This window comes from Diceros bicornis, chromosome 1 (assembly GCF_020826845.1).
Source record: "Diceros bicornis minor isolate mBicDic1 chromosome 1, mDicBic1.mat.cur, whole genome shotgun sequence".
Lineage (NCBI taxonomy): Eukaryota > Metazoa > Chordata > Mammalia > Perissodactyla > Rhinocerotidae > Diceros > Diceros bicornis.
This window is the reverse complement of record NC_080740.1, coordinates 85,303,127-85,329,226: the sequence shown is the minus strand read 5'-3', so window position 1 is coordinate 85,329,226 and position 26,100 is coordinate 85,303,127. Positions and strand designations below refer to the sequence as shown.

At 36.6% G+C, this 26,100-nt stretch overlaps 1 protein-coding gene across 4 annotated transcripts in view; it reads right to left on the bottom strand.

Moving 5' to 3' along the window:
- Positions 1 to 26,100, bottom strand: part of RANBP17 (RAN binding protein 17) — a 344,596-nt gene that overhangs the window by 30,294 nt on the left and 288,202 nt on the right. For 2 of the 4 annotated variants that reach the window (XM_058545803.1, XM_058545813.1), the window contains 4 exons: positions 25,668 to 25,787; positions 23,307 to 23,389; positions 10,639 to 10,853; positions 8,527 to 8,665 (listed from right to left, as the gene is read on the bottom strand). In XM_058545803.1, coding sequence (XP_058401786.1) covers positions 8,527 to 8,665; positions 10,639 to 10,853; positions 23,307 to 23,389; positions 25,668 to 25,787 — 557 coding nt within the window. The remainder of the gene's footprint in view (positions 1 to 8,526; positions 8,666 to 10,638; positions 10,854 to 23,306; positions 23,390 to 25,667; positions 25,788 to 26,100) is intronic. The other 2 variants (XM_058545811.1, XM_058545816.1) reach the window with 1 other exon arrangement.

Below are 26,100 nucleotides of genomic sequence, written 5' to 3'. Positions count from 1 at the left end.
AAAACTATGGCATTTGATTGATTGATTGGTTAATTAATTAACTGTTTATCTCTCCCCACTAACTGGGTTACTTTGCAGAAAAGGGAGCTTTGGTTTTATAATGCCAAGAGGTAGTAGAATGTAGTAGAAAACAACTAGGCCTAAGAGTTGGGCACAGACTTGTTGCATCTGGTTTTCTCTTTTCCTTCAAATTTCCACCTTTAAAGTCTCAACCATGAAAGTAAGTGGATTAAGTAACAACATCTACAAAAGGAAGCAAGCAGGAAATAGATAGGGTTCTCCTCACCAGTGAAGAATAATATGCTATCAATCATACAGAAATTATAAAGACTTCACATAGATTTGGTGACCACATGCCATGCAGGTTGCATTAAAAGGTTCAAATCTCCTGAGTCAGCTATGAAAAAGCCAGGTAAACACTTCAGACATGAAGGTTGGAGCATATATCCTTGCAATAAAAGCAAGAAGAAGGGCTTCCATTATAGCTGATTTATGGTTGGGGGCTTTGAAAAGGATATATGTTATTTCGGGGTAGATTGAAAAGTGTGGAATCATAAGGATCAAGGGCCATTTGATCAAAAATAGAATGAATAGTGCTGAGACTATGTATTATTATTGGTTTTCTTTATTTGCAGCTCAAGCTATTGTGTGAGATTCAAATAATGAAACTCCCCTGACATAAAATGATGGGTTAGAAGTCATGAATTTTCATATTTTGTCCTAGTTCTTGGTTGTTTAGAATCTTTTAAAAAGGATTCATCCATGATTTAGACAATTTTGGATATAATTTTTAAGCCTAATAGGCACTTTCAGTGTCCTCTGGCACTGAAAACAACCAAATACTCCTTTTCTCCTGCAACGGGTCTCCACAGGAGGCACGTGCATCATTAATACCCCTCCTGTTCACTAAGACCCATCACGGAAAGCTGCTCTGAAAAGGTGACTGTGTAGGAAAGGGTTGCTTAACTGAGAGTCAGAAGAATGATCATGGGGCTGAGCTGAAATCTGGCTTCAATTCAAAATTTCTCACCATAGCAGAAGGGAGGATGAAGGTCTTGGAAAAATATGGTGTGAAAGGCAATTTCAGAAACAAAAGGCCTATTTGGGTGGTACAGTGGTTTTGGAAACAGTTGGGTCTAGGTTTGAATCTATATTGTCGAGATGTTTGACTTGACAGATCTTCAATTTGCACCTCTGTAAAATGTGCTTAATACCACCTACTTTGCAAGGTGTTGTGAGAAATCAATGAGATAAAGTGTGTGAAGATTGTAACATAGTGTCTGACACATAACAGGTTTTCCCTTTTTCATTTCCCATTTGTTTTCCTGGCTATTTCAATCCCTCAAACACCAAGCCTGTCATTATATTTAGCTAATCCATAAGCTTTATTCTCTCTTTAGAATGTTTTTGGTGGGAGAAACTAACGTACAAGGTCTCTAAGTTTCTAAACATTTCCTGAATGTTTTACTCCTATATTACATTCATACCACTTATTCCATGTAATTCAAGGATGTGTTCAAAATGACAACATACTCTCTTTATTAATAATGAACATTTTATTAATAATGAACTTGATGGGGAAAGATCTGGTGGTTTCCAGTTGGTTCAACTTTTCACTTGCTCTCACCTTTTATTGTTTCACCTTTTGAGCCATCCTTTATTTCTTGGCTAATCTGCCAAGGCTAATCTTCAGAGACCTTCCCTGATCACTTCTTCTAAAAAAGCCACACTTACTAATTCTCTATTCATTATGCTAGTTTAAGTCTTTGTTTAGCTTAGCACTTATCATGATTTGACATTTTCTCACGCGTGTGTGTTTATTTCTCCCCACTAGAATATAAGCTTCACATGAGCAGCGACCTTATCTGTCTTGTTCCCTTCAGTACCACCAAGGTCTAGAATGGTACCTGGTACACAGTATGTGCACAATTGATACTTATTGAATGAATGAGTTGAGAGTCATTATTAAGACTCACTTTTTGTGAGTCCTGCACTTGGTCTCTGTATGTAACTATGGGGGTGGGGGGGGGTGGATGAGTGATTAAAAAGATAGAAAATGTAATTAATTTTCTCATTCACCTTTCTCTTTCCCCACATTATAGCTAGCCCGAAACTAAAAATGCTGATGAATGATGATTAACTAAAAAATTTTAAAGTCATGTTAAGTATATTAGGCAAGTCACTACTCTATTACTGATTCAACTTTTTTTATACCCCCCTCTCATTTTTTCCACTGAGGCTACAGTAGAACTGAAACCTGCTTGTAACCCAAACAATAGCTATAAATGCCTCTTTGCAAATTTATCATTGTTGGAAAAGGAGAAACCCAAGTGCTCACTTTCAACATTCTAAATAGTCTTCTTTCTTGAAGACACAGGGCACAATTCACCTGCCAAACTGTGACCATTAATCAGGTAGATCTAGCAGGTGGCAAGGTAAAATAAAGGAGTAGGTTTTAGAGTTAGAAAGACTCCTAAATCAGCACATATTGGTTGTATGACCTTAGGCAAGTTGTTTCACCTCTCTGAGCCATAGCATACTCATCTGTATAATGAACATAATATTATCTAATTAATTTATTCAATAAATATTTATTAAGCACTTACTATATGCTAGGTTGGGAATAAAGGGGTGATCAAGACACTGCTCCCGTCCTTCAGAAGCTTACAATCAAGTAGGAAATAAGGAAAAACAGTGCTATTAGAGTATCTAACCCAGTTTTGGTATACAGAGTGGTTTTGAGAATGAAATGAGTGAAGTACACATATGAAAACAGCTATGACAGCATCAGACACAGAGTATGTATCCACGGTCACACACTTAATAAGTGGTAGCACTGGGACTTAAATCCACGTTCAGTATTCCCTCCATAATGCCACTTTGTCAAGACTCTCTTGAGAGTCTTGTTAAAATGCAGATTCCAGGCCTAAGACCACACTTTGAGAACAACATAGCCACTTGTAACTAATTCAAAATCTTCAAGTATTACTATGATATGAGATAAAAGAATGTCAAGCCAAACTGTAATAATAAAAGACAAGACTTCAGTTTCTGTCCATGAAGGATTAACTGCTATGAGAATTTTCCCTTCTGCCATAAACAACTAGAAAACAGGACAAAATATATGAAACAATGTTTTTCAATTATTGCACAACAAGCAGTACAGGACTACTAAATCAGAGAGGAGGGAAACAAATGAGGTATTACCCACACAATTGCTCAAGCTTACTGCCCAAAGCAGTTTCCAGGCTACAGCCCAAGAAGGGGGGAACCCAAACAAAGCTAAGTGTGGTCTCACCGAGTTGAAGAGAAACAGTTGGAATTTGGTAAGGCTGAGGCAGCTAGAACTTGTGGGACAGAGTATTGAAGAGTGGGAGCTATATAAGGAGAGAGTTCTAGAGATCTGCAAAGGAGTCCTCTCCAGTCTTTGAACAATATAACAGAGATATATAACACACGTGAAAGTGAAATTCCAGGAGGAATGGAGACAGAGGGAGAGAGGTAGACTCTAATTATTTGAAGGCAAACTGTGATGATATTATTTGATGGTGTAGATTTAAACCCTAGAGTACCACTAAAAATAAAGAAGTATGGTTAATAAACTCATAGAGTATATAAAATGGACTTAAAAAAACATTTGATTAGTCCAAACCAAAATAAGGCAGGAAAAAGGAAAAAAGGAACAAAACTCACACAGGATAAAGAGAAAACAAATAGCAATATTGTAAATTTAAACTCAAATATACTGGTAGTTACATTAAATGTAAATGATCAAAACACTAATTAGAAAGCAGAGATAGTCAGACTTGATATAAAAATATGACCCAACTATATGGTGTGTGTTAGGCAAGTATGTCCATGTCCTAATCTCGAGAACCTGTGAATGTTATAGGTTATATGGCAAAGAAAAATTAAGGTTGCAGATGGAATAAGGCTGCTAATCAGTTGAACTAAAAATAAGGAGATTATCCTGGATTATTTGGGTAGGCCCAATGTAATCCGGAGGGTCCTTAAAAGTGAAAGAGAGAGGCATAAGAGGTCAGACTCAGAGGGAGATGTATTTATGGAAGAATGGTCAGAGATGCAATGTTGCTGGCTTTGAAGACAGAGGATGGAGGCCATGAACCAAGAAGTGTAGATGGTCTCTGGAAGTTGGAAATGGCAAAGAAATGGATTTGCTCTTAGAAAAAAAACACAGCTCTGCTGACACCTTGATTTTAGCCCGGTGAGACCCATGTCAGATTTGTGACCTAAAGAACTATAAGATAATAAATTCACATTGTTTTAAGCCACCAAGTTTGTAAAAATCTGTTACAACAGCAATATAAAATATCTGCTGTCTATAAGAAACCAACTGTAAATATAAAGACAAAGAAAGATTAAAAATGAAATAATGGGAAAAGAGGCAACACTAATCAAAAGAAGGCTGGAGAGGCTAGTAATAGGAGACAAAGTAGACCTCAGAGGAAAGAATATTACCAGAGATAAAGATGGTCATTTCATAATGATAAAGGGGCAAATTCATCAAGGGGATATAACAATCCTAAATGTTTATATACCTAAGAACACAGCTTCAAAATACTTTATACAAAAACTTATAGAATGGAAAGGAGAAATGGACAAATCTATAATTATAGTTAGAGACTTTAGCATTTCTCTCTTGGTAATTCATAGAACAAGTAGAAAACAAACAAACAAAAAGCCAGTACAGAAAATCTGAATATGATCAATCACTTAGACCTGACACTTACGGAACACGCTTCCCAACAACAACTGAATATACATTTATTGAAGTGCCCATGGAACATTCACCACATTTTGGGCCATAAAAAAGATTCAATAAATATAAAAGTTATAACAATCATTGAGTATATTCTATGATCACAACAGAATTAAACCAGAATCAATAACAGAAAGATATCAGGAACATCTCTGAATATATGGAAATCAAACAATATGCTTCTAAGTAACAACCCATTGGTAAAAGAAGAAATCAGCAGGGCAATTAGAAAATATTTTTGAACTGAATAGAAAAAACCAAAATATATAAAAATTTTGTGAGGTATAGCTACAGCAGTGCTTAGATTAAAGCATTAAATGTGTGTAGTGACAAAGAAAAAAGGTCTAAAATCAGTGATCTAAGCTTCTACCTGAAAAAACTAGAAAAGGAAAAGCAAAGTAAACTGAAGGAGGAAAATAATAAAGATCATACACGAATCAATGAAATAAAAGATGGAAAAATAATAGAGAGAAATCAATGAAAACTAAAGCTAGTTCTTTGCAATGAAATTGATAAACCTAGAGCCAGAATGATCAAGCAGAAAAAGAGAGAAGACAAAAATTGCCAATGTCAGGGATGAAAGAGGGGACATCACTATTTATCCTACAGAAATAAAGTTGTATAACAAGGGGATATTATGAACAATTTTATGTCAGTAATATCAAATGAACTTTAGATGAAATGGATAAATTCCTTTAAAGACAGAAACTAGCAAATGCTACTCAAGAGGTAATAGATAACTGGAATAATCCTATATCCATTAAGGAAATTTAATTTGTAGTTAAAAACCTTCTAACAAAGAAAAATCTAGTAATGGTTTCACTAGAGGATTCTATCAAACATTTAATGAAGTAGTAATAATTCTACACAAACTTTTTTAAAAAAACAGGAGAAGAAGGAACACTTCCCAACTCATTTTATGAGGGCTCTAGACCGACACTAAAACAAGGCAAAGATATAAGAAGAGAAAACTATAAAAGAAGAATTGTAGAAGAACACATCAATATCTGTCATAAACACAGATGTAAAAATCTGTATCAAAATTTTAGAAAGCTGAATCTAGTAATACATAAGAAGGATAATACACTGTAACCAAGTGTGGAATGCAAGGTTGATTTAACATTCAATATCCATCAATGTGATGATTATCATTATATAATGTATTAACAGACCAAAAAAAGAAGAACCATATGATCACCTCAGTAGATGAAGAAAAAGAATTGGATAAAATTCAACACCCATTCATGATAACACTTTCAGAAAACTAGAATAGAAGGGAATTTCCTCAATAAGATAAAGAGCGTCTATGAAAACCTAGAGCTAACATTATACTGAATGGTGAAAGAACGCTTTCTCTGTAACAATGGAGACAAGGAAAGGATGTTTGCTACCATCACTTGTACTCAACATTGTACTGTAGGTTCTAGCCAGTGAGATAAGGCAAGAAAAAAAAGTCATACAGAGTGGAAAGGAAGAGGTAAAACTGTCTTTATGTGCAGACACATCTGTGTAGAAAATCTTAAGAAATCTACAAAATGCTACCAGAATTAATAAGTGAGTTTAGCAAGGCTGCAGGATAAAAGGTCAACATACAAAAGATCAATTGCAATTCTACATGGTAGCAAAGAACAACAGGAAATTGAAATTCAGTACATTTAAATAGCATAAAAAACATAAAATACTTAGTTATAAATAAAACAAAATATGTACAAGACTCATACATTCAAAATTACAAAAATGCTGTTGAGAAAAGCTAAGGAAGATCTAAATAAATGGACAGATATGCCATTTTCAGGAATTGAGCACTCAAGCACTCAATATTGCTATTATGTCAATTCTCCAATTGGGCTAAAGATGCAATGCAATCCCAACCAAAATTCCCCTAGTCATTTTTTTTTCCCTAACAAGAGAAACTGACAAATTGACTCTAAAATTTATATAAAAAGACAAAGGAGGGGCCAGCCCGGTGGCGCAAGTGGTTAAGTGCGCGCTCTCCGCTGCGGCCGCCCGGGGTTCGCCGGTTTGGACCCCGGGCGTGCAGCAATGCACTGCTTGTCAAGCCATGCTGTGGCGGCGTCCCGTATAAACTGGAGGAAGATGGGCACGGATGTTAGCCCAGGGCCAGTCTTCCTCAGCAAAAAGAGAGGAGGAATGGCAGATGTTAGCACAGGGCTGATCTCCTGACAAAAAAAAAAAAAAAAAGACAAAGGACCCAGAATAGCCAAGACAATTTTAAAGGAGAAAAACAAAATTAGATGGCTATACTATCTGATTTTAAGACTTACTATAAAATTAGGACAGCATAGAATTGGTGCAAAGTAATCCAATAGACAAAGGATATTCTTCAACAAAAGGTGCCAGAAAAAAGAATCTCAGCTTTTAGTTCATAATACTATATACAAAAATTAAATTGAAATGGATTATAGACCTAAACAAAAGAGCCAAAACTATAAAACCTCTAGAAGAAAACATAGAAAAAACCTTTATGGCCTTGGGTTCAGCACAGATTTCTTAGGATAGGACCCAAAAGACATGAACCATTAGAGAAAAAAATAATAAACTAGACATCCTCAAAATTAAAAACTCTTGCTCTTCAGAAGATACTGTTAAGAAAATGAAAGACAAGCCAAGGCTGAAAAAGTATTTACAAAAACATATAAAATATTTACAAAATATACAAAGGATTTGTATCCAGAATATATAACAAACTCTTACAAGATAAATAACCCAGTTAAAAAAAATGGGTAAAAGATCTGAACAAACACTTTGCCAAGAAGATACATAATGGCAAATAAGCATGAAAAGATGCTCAAAACATTATTCATTAGTGAAATGCAAATTAAAACCACAAGGAGATTCCACTTCACACCCACTAGGATGGCTAAGATTAAAAAGACTGATAATAGCAAGTGTTAAGGAGGATGTAGGGCACCTGGAGCCCTCATACATAGCTAGGGAGAGCAAAACGGTGCAGTTACTTTGGAGGTTTCTATAATGTTAGCATACAATACAGAAATCCCAATCCTAGGTATTTACCCAAGAGAAATAATATTTGTCTATAGAAAGACTTGTACATGAATGTTCATAGTAGCATTATTCAAAATAACCAAATAATGGAAACAACCCAAATGTCCATCAGCTGGTGAATATATAAACAAATTGTGGTAATCCATACAATGGAATAAATCTCAGTAATGGAAAGGAATAAACTAACTGATTCACAAAACAACACGGATGAATCTCAAAGGCATTATGCTAAATGAAAGAAGCCAGACACAAAGGATTATATATTATATGATTCCATTTATATGAAATTCTGGAAAAAGCAAACTATAGTGAGAGAAAGTAGATAGTGGTTCCTGGGGGCTGGGACTAGGGGGAAGGGATTGACTAGAAGGGGGCATGAGGGAGCTTTTTGTGGTGATGAGCATGTTCTATACTTTGGTGGTGGTGGTTTATGACTGTGTATATACATTTGTCAGGACTCATTGAACTGTTCACTTAAAATCAATAAATTTTATTGTCTGTAAATTATACCTTAATAAAGCTGATTAAAAAATAAACAGTGTATCAAAATATGAAAAAAGGGCATTTTCTCACTTGCACATAATGTTATAAAATAATCTTCAGTTTGGGTACACAATCTTTCCCTCCTTGTAGGATGCTCATCTCAATAAGCGCATACATATATTAAGAGACTACAATCAAATTTTCCCTCTTGAAACAACGTTCTCCATGATACCTACCAAGAGTAGTGAGACCCTCTGAGATAGATGTGAGAACATATAGGAGTACAGGAGGCTCTAAGTTGGTGATGAAACTCATGTGGTCCTGGGTGAGACATTCCAGCAGTGGATAATACGACTGGCTCAGTTTCCGATATTGCTACAACACAGAGATACTAAATGTCAAGCCACAGGGAAGCAAAAGACATGTTACAGTCCAGTGGACATTGTCATTCATAATATTAGAAATTATAAACTTAAACATAAATATATAAAATAAATATATGGAACAAATGACATAATGATTCTCAATTCAGTATTTAAAGGGGTTCTATCTAATAGGAATCTCTTGATCTCTAGAAATCCTAATTTGAAGCTATAGCATAGTATGTGATTTCAATTTTACCTTACATGGCTAACATTTAAATGCGAGTAAAATCTCTATAGTATGGAATTTAGAAGACTGAATCATTTTTCTGGACAGGAATATTGTAACATTGAACAATGCTTAACAGTGGCTATGCAACCTTATTTTAACACAAAAAAATCTGCTGTCATAATAGGATTTGGCATCACAGCCTGCTGTATATACACAATGCCAACCCATCTAAGGCATAATTTAGTAAATGGCTTAATATTTACCATACACTACAGGCAAAAGATAAGTACTTAAGAAAGATAACCTGGAAAACCTCAGTTGAAACTCAAACCAATATTGAAGAAGCACAACACTCATAAGAGAAATAAACCAGAGCAGTATTTATTAAAGTGAGATTAAGATCATCTCCATTAGAATCACTGGGTTGATAAAAATGCAGTTTCCTGACCCCCACTCCAGACTCACTAAATAAAAATTTCTGGAATGAGGTCCTGAAATGTGCATTTTTAACATGTATGCTAAGGGAGCCTATGCACCCTCAATTTTGAGAATTACTGAGTTAGAGGTTTGCTTGTTTATTAGAAGAAAGATTAGAGAAATTCCTGGAACATCAGTTTTTTGGTGGACCTCAACTATAGTGAAGACTCCCCTCAACAAGGTGGCTGTAACACATGGTTGATCTGACTTGAGTTTTTACTTTGTAATTTCTGTTACACAGGCAGTCTTCAGTGAGCATTCCATTCTACTACAAGTTTGGCTTGAGATGTGGTTCTATTAAGGCTAGTTTAGAAAGGTGGAAGAGGGTGCTCCTAGTCCATTAAAATGTCAAGGAGCATTTCTCACACAGGCTGACTAATGAAGACCCCCTAGATCTTACTTGTAACCTTGGGTTGGGAGCAGGTGGGAAAGCCTGAACTAAGCCTGAGCATGAATTTGGCTATGTTACTGAAGTAATTACTGCAACCACACTGGGCATATATTAGCTTTTGTGTAATCAGGCAGAGATGTTTAAAAAAAGTCTGATGATGACACAGCTCAGTGGAGGAGCCTGGAAATTTGAATTTCCAACAAGCACCCCAGGTGACTCTGATGGGCGTCAAAGTTTGAAAATCATTGACATAAATCATAGAAACTAGATGGTAGAGTAGAAAAGGGACCTAGAGATCACTTTGTTTAATTTACTCATTTTAAAGGTGAGGAAATTGAAGCCTGGAGAAATAGAGAAGGTGATTTATTCAAGGTAAATGACTAGTGAGTGGCAGAGTTGAGACTACACACCAGGTTGCTCAACTTTCAGTTCAGCACTCTGTCCACCACACCAGAATTTTAATGGAAAGAAAGGCCAAACAGTAGGGGAAGCAGACAGAGTAAAATTAAAGGAAAGAGCAGATCCTGCAGCCAATCCTGCATTTTCTGCTCCAGGAAACACAGACCTTTTTTGAATTATGAGTACAGTTGTAAGCAATTTAGTTGAAATTGCTAATTACATTTTCTCTAGATGCAGGACCTGGAGCACTCTGGATGACCAATTCGTCAGGAGGTGGTAGCTGTGGTTTTCGAAACTGCACATTTAATTATATAAATACAGCCACTATAGTTGTTCAAATTCTGTAAGTTAAATCAAGATGCTGTCCTAAAACATAAAATGTTCTGGTGCTATTCTAAGTCCCTGGGCTTCATTACAACAATTCCAAGCCTGTGGTGGTGTTACTTCACATTTCACACAAAGACTCCCCTGATGCATGATTGCTTACTAGCAAGTCACTGTGGGACACCGACAGCAGCATTTTGACAAAGGCCTGGAGTACATTGTCAAAATGGTTGTCCCCATACAACTTGAAGACGCCAAAGCTGACATAATTTCCACACAAGGCAGATTTGAGAGCTGAATAGCAGATGGAGATGCCCTTGAGTTTCATTGGATAAATCTGATCTTTTGAGAGGTTCCCAAGGGACAGGATCTGATTACCTGTTTTAGGGTAAAAGCAGAAAGAGAAAGTGATATAAGTAGATGCAATTCAAAGCAGCTCTGTAGCAGGCATATTATTTAACATTTTCACTTTACTGCTAATGTTTACTTCATTGTTCCAAGAATTACACCATCCATGTAATGAAAAATATAAATATACAAGGCAGTTTACCTGGGAAGTACAAATGGCCCAAGGAAAACCAATCAAGAGTATTAGAAAGTTTTATATTTTTATCTGGATGGTGATTACATGAATATATACACAGATATGTAAAAATTCATTGAGTTGTACTCTTAAGATTAGTTCACTTTATGTACTTTAATATGTGTTATCTCTTCTTCAATAAGAAGTTAAAAAAAAAGTAGGAGTAAATAAACAATTAAGTCAAGAGTAAAAGATAACCTAGACTAAGATATAAGTTGCTCTAAATTCTGGGGTGAATTTTCAACCTTCTTACATGAACTTGATCTTGAGTTACTTCACTTTTAGGAGCCTCACAAGTTTGTTATATGAATTAAATGAAATAAGACACATAAGAAGTTCTTGGCACAGTGCACAATAAATGTTACTTCCTTTTCTCCTTAGATCCTTTTTCAGAAGATCTCAATTTACCTTAGAGATGACTGTTTAAAAACTGTGTTTAAATTCTATGTTGACCATCAAAAGACAAAGAAATGTTTATATAATCACCTCAAAGTTTTTTGTAGTAGTTAGCATTTACAACCAACAATTTCTGTTTCTGAAATGTGCGCTAGTAAGGCATCTTACCAGGCAATACCCAGGAATGCTTTTTAAAAAATTATAAAGTTGTACATGTTTCTTAGCTCTGCTTTTTCCTGTCAAGTGAGTATGGCTTCTAAAATTGAAACTAAATTAAATTTATAAAATTTAGAGGTATGCTAAATTTGTGGTTTTGTACTGTGTCAATTTGGCTAAACAAGAATTAAGTTTCCCAGAATCCATTTCCCTGTATGGCTGTGAGCTACAACTGGGCAAAAGAGAAATTTGTGTGAGATTTGGAAGGTGGAAGAGAAGTACTAGCCATGACTTTCTGAAGGTCCTTCTGATTAGAAATAGCAAGAAAAAGATGGAGAAATGCTGCTAGGTTTCAGTTTGTCCTTGTTCTTTCCTGCTCTGTGTCTAGAATTACCAGCCCTGCTGACCAATGACCCCAAGCCCACCATCAAGTGCTTGGCAGCAAACTCACAGAGCGGCAGCTATGCAGAGGCAACAGTCTTCCACTGACTTCTATACCACTGCACCAGTCCCCCTCTCACTCAACATCCTTTCATGGTCCCACTCCAGCAGTTGGATGAGTCTAGCTTCTAGATTTCCCTTCAAGCTCCAACTTGTCCATCCACACCTTTGTTTCAGGAGGGCTGATCAGTGATTTTTTTCCTGCACTTCCAACTCTCCCCTTTGGACCTATTTCCCCAACTTCGTTCAATATTGTACAAGGTCTAACTACTAAAATAAATTCTCTATTCTATAAGTGTCATAGTGCCTGTTTTTTCCTGTTTGAATCCTGACTGATATGTATATTTTGGTAACCATATGTGTACTAAGAGGTTAATGAGGACCAGTACTTCTAGCAGAGCATGAAACACAGGACCAGGGTGACAGTTTCCTCCCCTTTGTCTACCTTAAAGAAACATTATACAGGTTTTCTTCTGTGCATCCTTAGAAGCCCATGTGGCTTTGCTTATAATTTATACATTTATACACCATTGTCTGGAAGGCTGAGGCATATCTGGAATTTACTCCATATCAAATTCTGTACCCTTTCTCATGATCTCATCCAAATTTACCTTAGAGATATATAGTAAGTTCCATGAGGATACAACTCAATATCACAGCATTTACTTAACAGCTACTATATACGAGGTGCTGGGATAAACAAATGAATGAAATAAAAATCTCTGCTCTGAAGTTCAGTCTGGTGGGGGAAATAGATTTGTAAATATGTAATTCCATACAATGTACAAACACTATCAGAGAGGTGTCAAGATGTTATGGGAACAGAAGAGACTGATTCTGCTTAGGCAGGAGGGCAGTGGAGAAAGGCTACACAGAAGAGGTTACTTCTCAAGAATCAATTGAAGTTTCCCAGGTGGACTTGGTGGGAGAGGAATGTATTCCAGGTAGATTAAGTGCACAGGCATGGAGGTCTGAGAAAGCAGGGTACTGCAGGAGAGGACAGTTCTCAACCACTGCTTTTCTAACTTTCTCTCAAATTAAATATAAACCAAAGTAGACATTTCCCCTCCCTCCCTTTCCCAGGAAAGAAAAGCACTGCTCACATGTTACAGAAAGAGCTAGGGTAATTTGGGGTGGGGTGTACCTTACACATTTTGGGTTTGTCGAGGAAGCCAGGGTCAAAGGGAGAAAACTGGATCATTTCTGGGGGCCTTTTTATGCTGATGTCCTATGGGGCAAGTAAAGGTCCTATATTCTGCAGCAAAAGATGGAACAGGCAAACCAAGAACTGTGATGGGGAAAAAATTTGATTGTAAAGGACTGGATAACCTATCACCAAGAAGGATTAATTATTTAGAATCACAACTTTTATCTCTATGTTCAAGTTAATTTGGCATACATGTCTTATCTTTTGGACTGTTTTAGACACATCTGTGTTAACTGAAACAGTAATCAGTATATCATCAATGACCTTGCAAAAGTAGAATAAGTAATAGAAATTATTAAATAGGAAGCTATATCTCATTGTGCTCAAGTACCTCAGCATTCCGTGGTGGCTATAAAAGACTATGGAAGAGAAGGCTTGGCCAAGTCGTCATTTATTCACTCCAATTCAGGTTTATTCAATATGTCTTATTCAACAACTTATTAAAATTGAAGGCCCTGCCCTCAAAAAGCTTAAAATCTAGCAGTTAGACACACATTACTATAAACAAAAGTGACAGGGCTGAGGTTTGGTTTGATGTTCTTCTAGAGGTGCTGACAACCCTCCTTGCCTTCCCTGCTCTACTCCATGCCTGTCAAGTCCCATGTCCTTCCTTCCCAGAACATCCTGCCTAAGAGGGAGATCGCTATTACACTGACGGACAGCTGGGAGATGAAGGCATTTCCAGGCTGGCAGCCACTGAAGCCAGTCAACAGTTGCCACTTTAATACTATTGTAGCAGTACAAAAGGAAATGATGCTTTCCTTAATGAAATAAAAAAGACTTTCAAAATTTAGAATCAAAATGAATATCTCTAATTGCTTCCTACTGACTACATCTGCCATAACTGGGGGCGGAGGAATGAGGTGCTGTTCTATCCTTAACGTTAGACCTGGGTACGATGGATGTTGAGGCTACGTTGGGGCTTGGGAAAAGAATGCTGCGAATGGATGGTTCACCTGGCCCAAGGCAATAATGGGGGAATGGAGGCACCAGTGCTATGGAATTGTCATTCTTACTCTTGTATATGCTGTACAGTAAAAGAAATCTCACTGAATAATAAGGGGAAAAAGCTGGGAAATAAGCATAGAGGACTCCTGATATAACTCGGTTTATTAGAAGTATTTTCCTCATTATTAGCTTATAGTAACTGCTTAGTTTCCTCTTTCTTAATCTCTCTTCTCTGTCCTTTTTGGAGAAACTTTTTGGTTTTGTTTTTTGCTTTGGTTAGCTTCCAGCACTCAGAAGTACCCTTCTGGACAATTCTCAAGATCTAGACTCAGAGAAGGATGTCTATAAAAAGACGCAAAATCTCTGCTTCTGTTCATCTGAGATCTGCTTTCAGGTCTACTTTTTTTTTTTTAAACTTTTTTTTCTTCCTGAGACCCTACCTCTTCCTGAGTGACTGACTTCATGATGTCCTCTTCACAAGAGGCTACCTACACCCAAAAGGGAGTGACCTTCCTTCCCAGGCCTTAGCTAGGGAACTATATAACAAGATAACACTCTCACAAAGGATAAACATAGAGTGCATAAGGTAGTGATGAACCAGGCGGGCCTCTGAGTCATAGTGACCCGGGGTTTGAATCTTACATCCTTCCTTACTGCCTGGGTGTCTGAGCAGATTATTAACCTCTGTAAGTCAGTTTCCTCATCTATAAAATGAGGATAATAATAGTCCCTATAACTCACAAAGCTCTGATGCAGAGTAAAGGAGACAGCATATGTAAAGTGCTTACCGTCGTAAGTGGCACAGTGCTCAGTAAATGTCAACTATGACAATACACAGTACTGGAGGTTCATTTCTTTCTCCAGTCTAATAGCCTGTCAGTTCACACACGGGGAGCTAGGGTCTAAAAAAGAGAAGGAGGTGAAGCTGGGTGTGTGTGGTGTAGAATAATGTCACTTCCTTCTAATACATAATTCAAAGTAAGTTCAATACTGTATCATTGACTGCCTTCCCCTGTTCCTTAAATGGAGAATTGGCTGCAGGGGGTCACAGTGTGGTTCTTTGCCCCACATTCTACCAGTTCTCTGCGCCCTCAGAAGAATACTTAAAAAAAAAAGGTGCAAAAGATAAGATATACTATAGTAGTACCTTGTACCAGGAAGAACTAACAGTATAAACAATGTTATTTCCTGGCTTATAAAGCAATCCACTACATTGATTTACTTTTTCTTTTTCTCTTTTAATCTCTAAAATTTTAAAGTGAATTTGATATTGAGCTGACAGCTCTATAGGTTGAATGTCTTCATTCATCATCAGAACAGTTATGGGAAGAGAACTGCAAGCTTGCTCACATTCCTTTACTTCAGGCTACTCAACTCACTCTGCCTCTCTGCAAACAAGCCGAGACCACTGAATGTAAATGGTTTGGGACAGAATTGAAGCTGTGAAGACTAGAAAGGAACATATTTACCTTTCGGATTGAAAAAGATTAAAACAATGCAGTGTTGATAAGGATGTGGGAAATTAAGCAAGTTGTTGGCAATGTACATTAGTATAACCATTCTAGAGGGAATTGGGTAATATTTATTAAAAATATAAAAAAATATGGGGCCAGCCCGGTGGCATTGCAGTTAATTTTGCGGTTTTGCTACGGCGGCCTGGGGGTTCACTGGTTCAGATCCTGGGCACGGACCTACTCACTGCTCATCAAGCCATGCTGAGGCAGCGTCCCAGATAGAAGAGTTACAATTCTACAACTACGATATACAACTATGTACTGGGGCTTTGGGGACAAAAAAGAAAAAGAGGAAGATTGGCAACAGATGTTAGCACAGGACCAAGCTTCTTCTTCTTCAAAAAAATAATATATATATATATATATATATATATATATATGTATATATAAATGTACAAATCCACTTCTGGGAATATATTCTAATTCTAAACATTCACTACCATATATACCTATCTACTAGCATCTGCATTCACGTACACTGTCTTCTGTAAAAGCCACCCCCTCAATATACTCAATTAGCTCCCATCTCCTCTTACATGCTTAAGGACAAAGCACCAACAATTTTCCCCTTTCTCTCCTATGTAATCTTTTTTTTTTTTTTTTGCTATTAGATTATCTCATTGGAATACAAGTCATGCTATTATCTCTTCCATTAAAAAAATACAAAACCTTCTCTTGGCCCTACTCCCCTGCTAGATATTACTCCTCTTTCTAACAAAACTCCTCCAAAGAACTGTCTGTCTTCACTGTCTTTATTTTTCTCCTCTGATTCTCTTTTATGCCCACTCCACTGAAAGTACTCTTTTCAAGGTTCCCAATGACCTTCTTGTCGCTAAATGTAATTGTTGACTCTTAGTCCTCATCTTACTTGATTCATTGGCAGCTTTTGACATAACTGACTACCTGTTCTTCCTTATCTTCCAAGACACACACTCTCCTGATTTTCTCTTACTACAGTGTTTGCTCCTTCTCACTCTCTTTTGCTGGTTCCTCCTCTTCTCCCTTAACTCCTAACACTGGAGTACCCCAGGGCTCAAACCTAAGTCTTCTACATTTACACTCACCCCTTATCCTGGTGATCTTATCTAGTTTGTTTCACAGCTTCAAATACCATCTAAGAGTCAATGACTCCCATATTTGTTTCTTTAAACCAGACCTCTCTTCCAAACCTCAGACTCATATAATCAACATCTCCACTTGGATGTCTAATCAACATCTCAAGCTCAACATAACCAAAATTGAACTTCTGATCCCCCTACCCCATCCCAACTTCCCCATCTCAGTTAATGGTAACTTCATCCTTCTAGTCGTGTATGCCAAAATTCCTTGACTGCATTATTTCTCTCAAACCATATATCTAATCCATCAAGAAATTTGATTTGCTTTATCTTGAAAATATATCCAGAATCCAACCACTTCTCATCATTCCCACAACTATCACTTTGGCCAAAGCCAGTATCAAATCATGTCATTCCTCTGCTCAAAACATTCTACAGTCTCTCTATTTCACTTGGAGTTAAAGTCAAAGTCCAGATAATGTTCCACAGGACAGGACATCACACGACATTGCTCTTGTTATTACCCTCCCTTTTGTTCACTCTGCTCCAGCTACTGATCTCCTTGCCGTTCTTAAGATGTGCTAGATATACTCCCACCTCAGCACCCTAAAACTTGGTGTTCCCTCACCCTGGAATACTCTTCCCCAAGACATCCGCGTGACGAACTCCCTCATTTACTACAAGTCTTTGCTTAAATGTCATCTCAATGAGGCCTACCTCAATCATTTTGTTTAATACTGCAACATGTTTCTCAATCCCTTGTACTTCTAATGCCCCCTATCCTGACTTGCTTTCTTTTTCTTTCATAGCACTTATTACCTTCTGACATACTAAATAATTTCTTTTTCAGTTTTGCTCACTGATGTATCCAAAGAGTCTGGAACAGTGCCTACCTACTGCTCTCAATATACATTTGGTGAATGAATGAAGCTCACAAAGCTGAATGTACAAAGTTGCTTACTGAAACACAGTGGATGACAGTGAAAATTACATGTTTATCAAAAATTATATTTATCAAAAGGTGAATAATTAAATTATAGTATGACCATAAAATGGAATACTTTGCAGCTATTTAAAAAGATATGGTAGATATATATATATAAATAAGGAGTGATTGCCATGATATAAGTAAAAAACAGCAAACTACATATTAGCAAGTATATTATGATACCTCTTTTGGAAAAATATATGTACACATAAAAAGTACAGAAGAGCACACACTAAACTGTTAATGATGGTTATCTTTGAGTGAGGAGATAATTAGGATTTTCACTTTCTACTTTCTATAGCAATTCTGAAATCCTGTAGTTTACTAAGAGACCATGCTAATGTTTTATATTTATATAATTTTGTAAAAGCTATTGTCTACTTCAAATGCCCTCCTCAAACTTCTGGGCCCTATTCTTATTCCTTCAAAAAATACTTCCTTCTCCAACCACTCAGTTTGAGTTAGAAACTTCTTCTGAGCTCCCATAGCACTCTGCCTGCTTCTCAAGCATAAAAGCGAGCATGATGTATCATAATTCCTCATTTACTTGTCTCACTCCCCTGCTGGACTCAAGTTCCTTAAGGAAAAAATCAGTTAAGATTCTTTGTGTGTCTTATTTCTCTTCCTATTCCTTATAATTCTCACAGTATCAGACACACAGTAAATGCTAAATAAATATTAGCTACATGGATGAAAGAATCCACTGAACTCTAAGCACTTGTTCAGAGATCACCCTGACTTCTTCAACAGCTTAGTTAGCATTTTTCGCTTGCGTGTATAAGCAGGCAAGTCTAACACATGTGGATTCACTGTGGAATGTATTCCTCAAGACCTTGCCTTTGTAAACCACCTGATCCTGGTGCTGGGATCCTCAAGGTATTGATCATTGTGTTGCCTTCAGAAGACTTTTGTGAGCCTTACTATACTACTTTGTCATTCTATGTCCCGAGCCAGGTTTCTGATAAGACCTAAGGCCATATCCATGGTTCCTGGGTAATCTGTTTTCCAGAACTATTTCCTGGTGACATTTTATTAATGTTATGAATTAATGTCTAGTTATTTCAAGACCAATGCATTCTTCAGCTATCTTTTTCTAATCATTTAAACATAAATATACAATCATAATCCTTCATTCTTACAATGATTTTAATAATACATGCCAGTAATTTTCAACCTTTTTTAACAAAAAAAGCCTTTTTAAACAGGTGACCCTTTTACAAACAAATCTACTGCAACTATATAGCTAGGTGGTTCTGGTCAAAGTGGCAGCAGGGTCCCCTCCTTCCTCGTCTCTGGAGGGCCTCCACGGTACTTTCACAGATCTCTAGGGTTCTGCAAAACCCAGTCTGAAAACCACTGGTTGTTTTCTAGGTCACAATAAATAACAGTGGCTTGTACATCACTTTAAAGTTCAACTGAAGCATATTATTAAGTCATGTCTTAAATGCACCTAGAGCATATAATGCTTAAGAGAACCCTGAAGTAAATTCTTATGTATAGTGAATAATCACAGCTGATTATTAAAAATCCATTTTTAAAGTTTAGATTTTCACACATTGAGCTTTCTTAAATCAGGGACCTAAGGAAGAAATAAAAGTAGTTCCATTTTGGCCAGTCTTATGAAAATAATCACTATTTCTCCCTTCTGTGCACTCTTCAACCAACAGATGTCACTAAAGATACCAGTACCCAGAGGCAAAGGGAAGAAAAGATTAGACAAATGGAAATTGAGCATAAAAAACATCCAGTTCTTAAAACTGAGAAGTAGGTTTCCAAAGTAATAACATTTATTACACTGCACATAACATTTTAACCAAAAATTTAAGAAAGAAATTTCTTTTATTAAGTTGCTCAGGCTGAATGGATCATAGCACTAAGTTTTGAAATACATGTTCTTGAAGCAATTTAAAACTCATTAGAAATAATAGGCTTGGGCTAGTAGAAAATGTGGTAAAATTTAATCCTCACCCAAATGTTACCTGGGCTGTACAAACAGGAAATTGTTTTGTGCTACTGTGGCTAACCTCACTGCTGACCCTGAGCTGTAACGGCAAGAGCAGCTGAGAGCTGAAGCAAAATTAAAAACTTACATCAAAGTATATCATGACAGAATGTAGATAAATAAAACAGCATATCAAAAGTATTATTTTTCTGCCAGTCTCACTGAGTAGCAAGGTGGAGGTATTCCACAAAATATATAAAAAATCAGGTGCATTTGGAAATGAGTCCTTCCCCCTCTGCACCATGCCAATCATTGACTACCAGAATACTGCCCATGAGAGGTGAGCAGAGAAGAAACCCAGTGAGGACGGAGACAGAAGGGATCACAGAATGTTCTGGCCTCTTTATGCCATGGGCTTCCCCTTCCTTCACCTTGGCTTACCAAAGAAATAAATAATGCTGGCTCTTCTGTGTCCTCCCAGACATTCTTTCCCTCATCTTCCAGACTCCTGGATAGCAACATCATGATCTCCCTCCAATGAGCATATTAGAATCTCCAGAGGTAAAAGCATGGGTGATGAAACGTTACAGAAGGTAAAGACAGATAAAATCAACTTGGCTGATGGGGGCCAGAATGGGCCAATCAGTGAAGGCTGAAAAACATTTTTCTATTATTTTATGTAAAGTGCACGTGTCAAAGTCACTGGTGACAAAGTTGAAGAACATTTTTCCATTGAGCCTTTGATTTCCCTTAAGTTTTAGGATAGAAATCACCATACTAAAAGAACAGTGCTTCATCATAAATATCCAAAGTACGATCTTCCTGTGGCAACTCCCAAGTGGCAATAAGGAATATGGAAAGACTATTGTCTGAAGTTACACAAACTTTGAATGAAATTCCAATTCAGCTACTTGCCAGCTATATAATATTTGGCAAATCTCTTAATGTCTATGAGCTTCAATTTCTTCATAACAGTAATCATAGTAGCTAACAGGTCTAAGGGCTTTACATGCATTATCTAATTGAATCCTCATAACCACTTTATGAAGTTGGTATTATTGTCTCTGTTTGACAAGAAACTGAAGCAAGATAGCCTAAGCCACTTAACCAAGGCCAAATGACTGGTGAGGGGCAGATAATAATACATATCTTGGGGATTCAGTGGGCTAATGTATGATAAATGGACCAGTATAGGAGCAGGCACGTAATAGCTGATTAAAAAATGAAAGCTATCATTACTATTAGTCCAAACTGAGGAGCAGAGCTTTACCCTAATCTCCCAGTTTTTCTTCAGGGTAAAAAAACTCCTTACTGGCATTTCTTCTCAAGAATGTTTTGAAGGTTTTTTCTCTTTTCCGCTCCACCTCCTTTCTCTTCTTTCCTTTCCTCTCTCTCCCTCTGTCTCCTTCTCTTCTCCTTCCTCCACTGTAACCCTCACATAGTTATCTTTCTCAACTTGTGCTGCAATGTCTTTGTCTATGTCAGACAACCTGACAGAGGACTGGATAGCTTTTGAAGCCCCATAGATTTGGCACTGTTCTGAGATTCCTTTTGCTGTCACTTGCTGGACATACATTCTGTCCTAGAGATCTAGTGATACTGGAAGAGGAAGACATCACTGCTTTTATCAGCCCTACTGCAATAGTGAAGAATCCCCAAAGGAATAATCCCCAAAATGGATTCAGAAAAAGGGGAAGGAAAGATACGACTGTGCTTGGTAACAGGAATCTAACATTTGTATAGTTAAAGCTCTACTGACTACTAAGAAATTCTTATATATGTATTATTTAATGAGAAATATTATTTCCTCTTAGAAACTCAGTACTTGATATAAGCATAAGAAAGCAGGACAGTGTGGTCCAAGCACGAGGCATCCCTGAACAAAAAAGTGATGTGGTCAGTGAACTCCTGTCCAAAGAAGGCTAGCTCTGTGAGCGCAAGAGAACAGCTTTGGATCAAGGAGAGGCATGTTCATTGAGTACCTATTCCATGTCACACCCTGTGCCAAGCCCCTTACCCAGAGTAGCTTAATTAACCACCTCTAACCCTAACTAGACAGGTAGGTCACTAGGTATTCATTATTTCTAATTTTATATATGAAAAAACTAGGCACAAAGAGGTGTAGTGTCTTAGCTGAAGGTCATGGAGTTGATAGGGTTGGTACTAGGATTGGTACTCAGATCTTTTAATCTCCCAAAACTATGCTTTTCTAAGATATCATGCTTTTGGAAAAAGGTCCAGACATATATCTTTGTATGATAAGACACTGAAAGGAATTAGATATACACTGGAAGTACAGCAAACTGTATTGAGAATATTTAAAAAGGGGTCTATTTTTACCTTTAGGAGGCAAAGCAATTCTACTTTATATAATTCTAATGTGTCCATTTTCAACAGATGCAAAAGTTTTGGCAATGGAGTTACTGGTACAGATGAAAATAAGAGAGTACAAGTTTACTGACTTAAATAGGTGCTTTCTGTAGTTTCCACATACTTACAATCTCAAACTCTAAAAATCAAATGTACAATTAAAACTAAGCATTTTTATCAGAGGTCTACAATGCCTACAGATCAGAGGCCCAGAATGTGTTTTGAATTGAAGTAAAAACAATTTAAAAGTGTTTTTCTGCTTTTTAAAAAAATAGGCTTTACTTTTAAAAAGGTACTACGCATCAATGGTTGTTCCTACACACACACACACAAACACACACACACTTAAAGAGGCTTTACAAAATTTTGTAAAATCTGTTTCTAGGCACTCAAAAAGATATGAGAAACAGGCAATTTTTGAGACCAAATGTACTTAGAGTTGGCTTTTGATTTGGGAAGGAACAGATAGGCAAAAAAAGAAGAGGACAAAAAAAAGAAAGAGGACACAGGGAAACATCTCTCAAGGAGAAGAGCACTGAACAGAGCCCAGCTCGTAGGCAGTACTCAATGTGTGGTCAACTAGATTACAGAGGATTCTTATCCATCCTATCCCCATTCCCTGGGTACATAAAGGTCTCACTCAGAGAGTTGAGAATTTCATGGACGAAGCTGTCAGAATTGGCAAGTGTTACGGTTTATGGTAGTTCTAAGGCTCAATTCTAACTTCTAACCAAATATTTTGACTATAATTGAATAGGACAATCTTTACTATAGAACTCTGATTCTAGGGGTGCAGTGCGCAAAAGTTTCCTACAATAAAATATTGACTGCTCTTTACCAGTATATTTTTCCAAAATTCAGTGCTGGTGACATACTGGTCTAACATTTCTTGACCCAAGATAGCAAACTCTCTGATATAACTTTTAGCAATTTTGAATATGCTGTAACTTTTCAACATCCTATCTAGTGTATTCCCTTTGCCTACTAACACTGCAAGTTTAGCCAAAAGAAATTCATCAAGTTGGTCAGGCATGATTTGTAGTTAAAGGCATGCTGCTCACCTCTCCTGATGCCAGTATGATAGCTACCTGGCTCTTTGCACTCCTATTACCCACTTCACAAATTCATACAGATATGAAGCTTCAAAAGAACAAAATAACTAACATCTTTCTTTCCTCCAAAGAGATAAAGTTATATTGCAGAGACAAATATGGAAAAAGATACTCACCATAAGTGCAAATCATTTTACTAGCTTCTCTGAAGAGAAGAATTCCATTAGGAGATGATACATCAAAATTCAAACGCTGGGATCTAAGAAATATAGCAAAAAATTAGACTACATGTGCAGATAAAGAAACTCAATATAGATTTAAAATATCTAGCATTTTCATTTATTAGAAGTAGCAGCAGTACGATTATCCCTTTTTTAACTCAATATAGATTTAAAATATCTAGCATTTTCATTTATTAGAAGTAGCAGCAGTACGATTATCCCTTTTTTAAAGTGTCATTCCATTAAACAAGTGTTGATAAAATATGTATGCTAATTTCCTCACTATAAAGATAGTAGGAGAATTAAGAAGAGTTATTTTCATTTATTTGCTGATTCAAAGAATTGACTTTATATCTGCCAAAACAATATCCTGATATCCTATATCACAGACCTCTTACCCCCTTCTCCTTTCCTGCAAAGTGATTGACAGATAACAATAAAAAATCCCAGGTGTGTAAGTGTAAGTTTATACAGATACTTGGATAGAGATTTACATTTGAGATCTCCTGTAGCGGCCAATAAACATTTTTAAAACAAATTCTAAGGTGACAGATAGGAAATCTGGGTACCTTTAATACTGCTCATATGCATAATGAATCATCTGATACTTCAAGCATATTTCAAACACGTTAAATTACATACACACTATAGTTTCCAATGCATATAGCTCAAGAAAAGAGAAACAAATCCCAGAAGTTATAAAGGAGAACAATTCTACTTCTCTGATTCCTGACAGGTGGGGGAACAGTATGAAGAGGGTAAAGGACTCACACGCCATCCTAACATAATATTTGCTTTTTTAACAGCACTTCGGCTTTAGTTGGCTCTGATATGACTTGTTGCTGTGCTTTCAAGAAATAATGGTATATTTTTAAAAGGATTAGCAAAAAATAGGGAACCAGCTCACCGCAAAGAAATAGCAAAAAGCCAAGATATTTGCTAAAGTCCTTTTGCCAGGAAAAGAATGAATTGTTGCTTTTCAAAATGCTTTTGAATTAAGTGCAACTATAATTTATTAGAAATATTGTGAACATTTGACTGTTGGGATACAATTCCTGATTAAAGAAAAGAAATGTATATACATAATTCACATTAGATTCTAGAGAAAGGTAGAAAAGATAACATATTTCCTGAGATTACAGATTTTCACTAGGTAGTTCTTAGGACAACTGTGCTAGATATGACTTATCTGTCTATGGCAGATATAAAATACTTTACAACATACAATGCAATAATTTTTTCCTTTAGTATTAAATGTTATATCAGTAATATATAATATCAACTATCTGGTTGAAAAAAATCATAATTTAATAAAAACTAAATTTCTAATATAGAAAACATAGCCACCTTTCTTAAGGCACCTATGAGAATGGTTTTAAAAAAACTAACAGCTTTCAAAAAAATAATACTCACATTATTTATTTGCCAGGTCTTTTTCCACCTCTTGTCTTAAAAATTTTAAATTACTACTGTGCAGCACCAGAGATAACATTAGAGCTGTAATCCACACTCCTCCCCTGTCTGGATATTTCCTTTCCAACACGCAGTTTACAAAGAGGAACTGATGAAACAGGATGGCTAAGTGACAGGTAATTTGGTGCTAAGCCATATTCATGATGACATATTTTAAAGAGGTAAAACCAATTAGTTTATTGTAGTTTTTTTCTTTTAGCTACATCTTTGTTAATATTTATATGCAGAGGATTTGAATCTCTGCTGGTCTATGCAAATTATAAGGTCAACTAGGCAATTTCTGAGACATGCTGTAGCTGCTATTTAAATGAAAATCTTGAGTGCATAAATCATCCACATACATGCATCTCAGCATAGAGGAAGAAGGATAACTTAGAACTCAAAGCAGGGACAATCCCCAGGGCTCCTAAGACAAACTATGTGTTCATGAATTGCTCTGGGACTCAGTTCCCTTATCCATAAAATGTAGCATCTCAAATCAGACACCTTTAAACTCTTCTGCTTTAAAATTCTATAGAATTGCAGCTAAGCAGTTTAACAGTTAAAATAGCTGCCCTTCCTCCATTTTGTGCCTTTGAATATTTTAAATAATGGTGGCTGTAGTCTTCCAAAGTTTTTCCAGTTCCCATAGTCCTCATATACACCTAAGTATACTATATTCTTTCTCCCAGAAGGTCTCAACCTTATGTCTCTAGTTCTATTGCTTTCACTGATCATCTTAAGTTTTGGTTCCTGGGTTCTTGCTAAGCCTTGAATTTATACATGCCAGGCAGGAAAGCCTGACCTCTGACCTCTGCTCCCAAATAGTAGATTGTTTTTTGACTCTCCTATCACACCTCTTACCTGTTTTGCATCAGTTCTGCCATAAGTTTTAAGATGGGAGTTGTACATGCTGGCTCTCCATACCACCGCTCGATAGCCCTCTGAAGAACTGGAAGATATGTTGGGTACCTTTTATAAAGACTGTTAAAGAATTTAAGGGTCAAAAGAAATGTTGTTGCTGAAAATTAGTGCCACTTAAAAAGAAAAAAAGGGAATCCATATTTGTTCTACATTTAGTATACAACGGCAATTTTATAAATTGCTCTCCTAACCTGCACAGCTGTACTTTTTTGAGAACTGCAAATGATTTGCTCTTATTTGTCACATATCCCACACATTATATTGCTTTATACTTGGCATACTCTATAAATAAAAGATACACTTTCAGAAAACTTTTAGAAGTAATATACGAATATGGTAAAGTTGCAGGATACAAAATCAACATACAAAAATA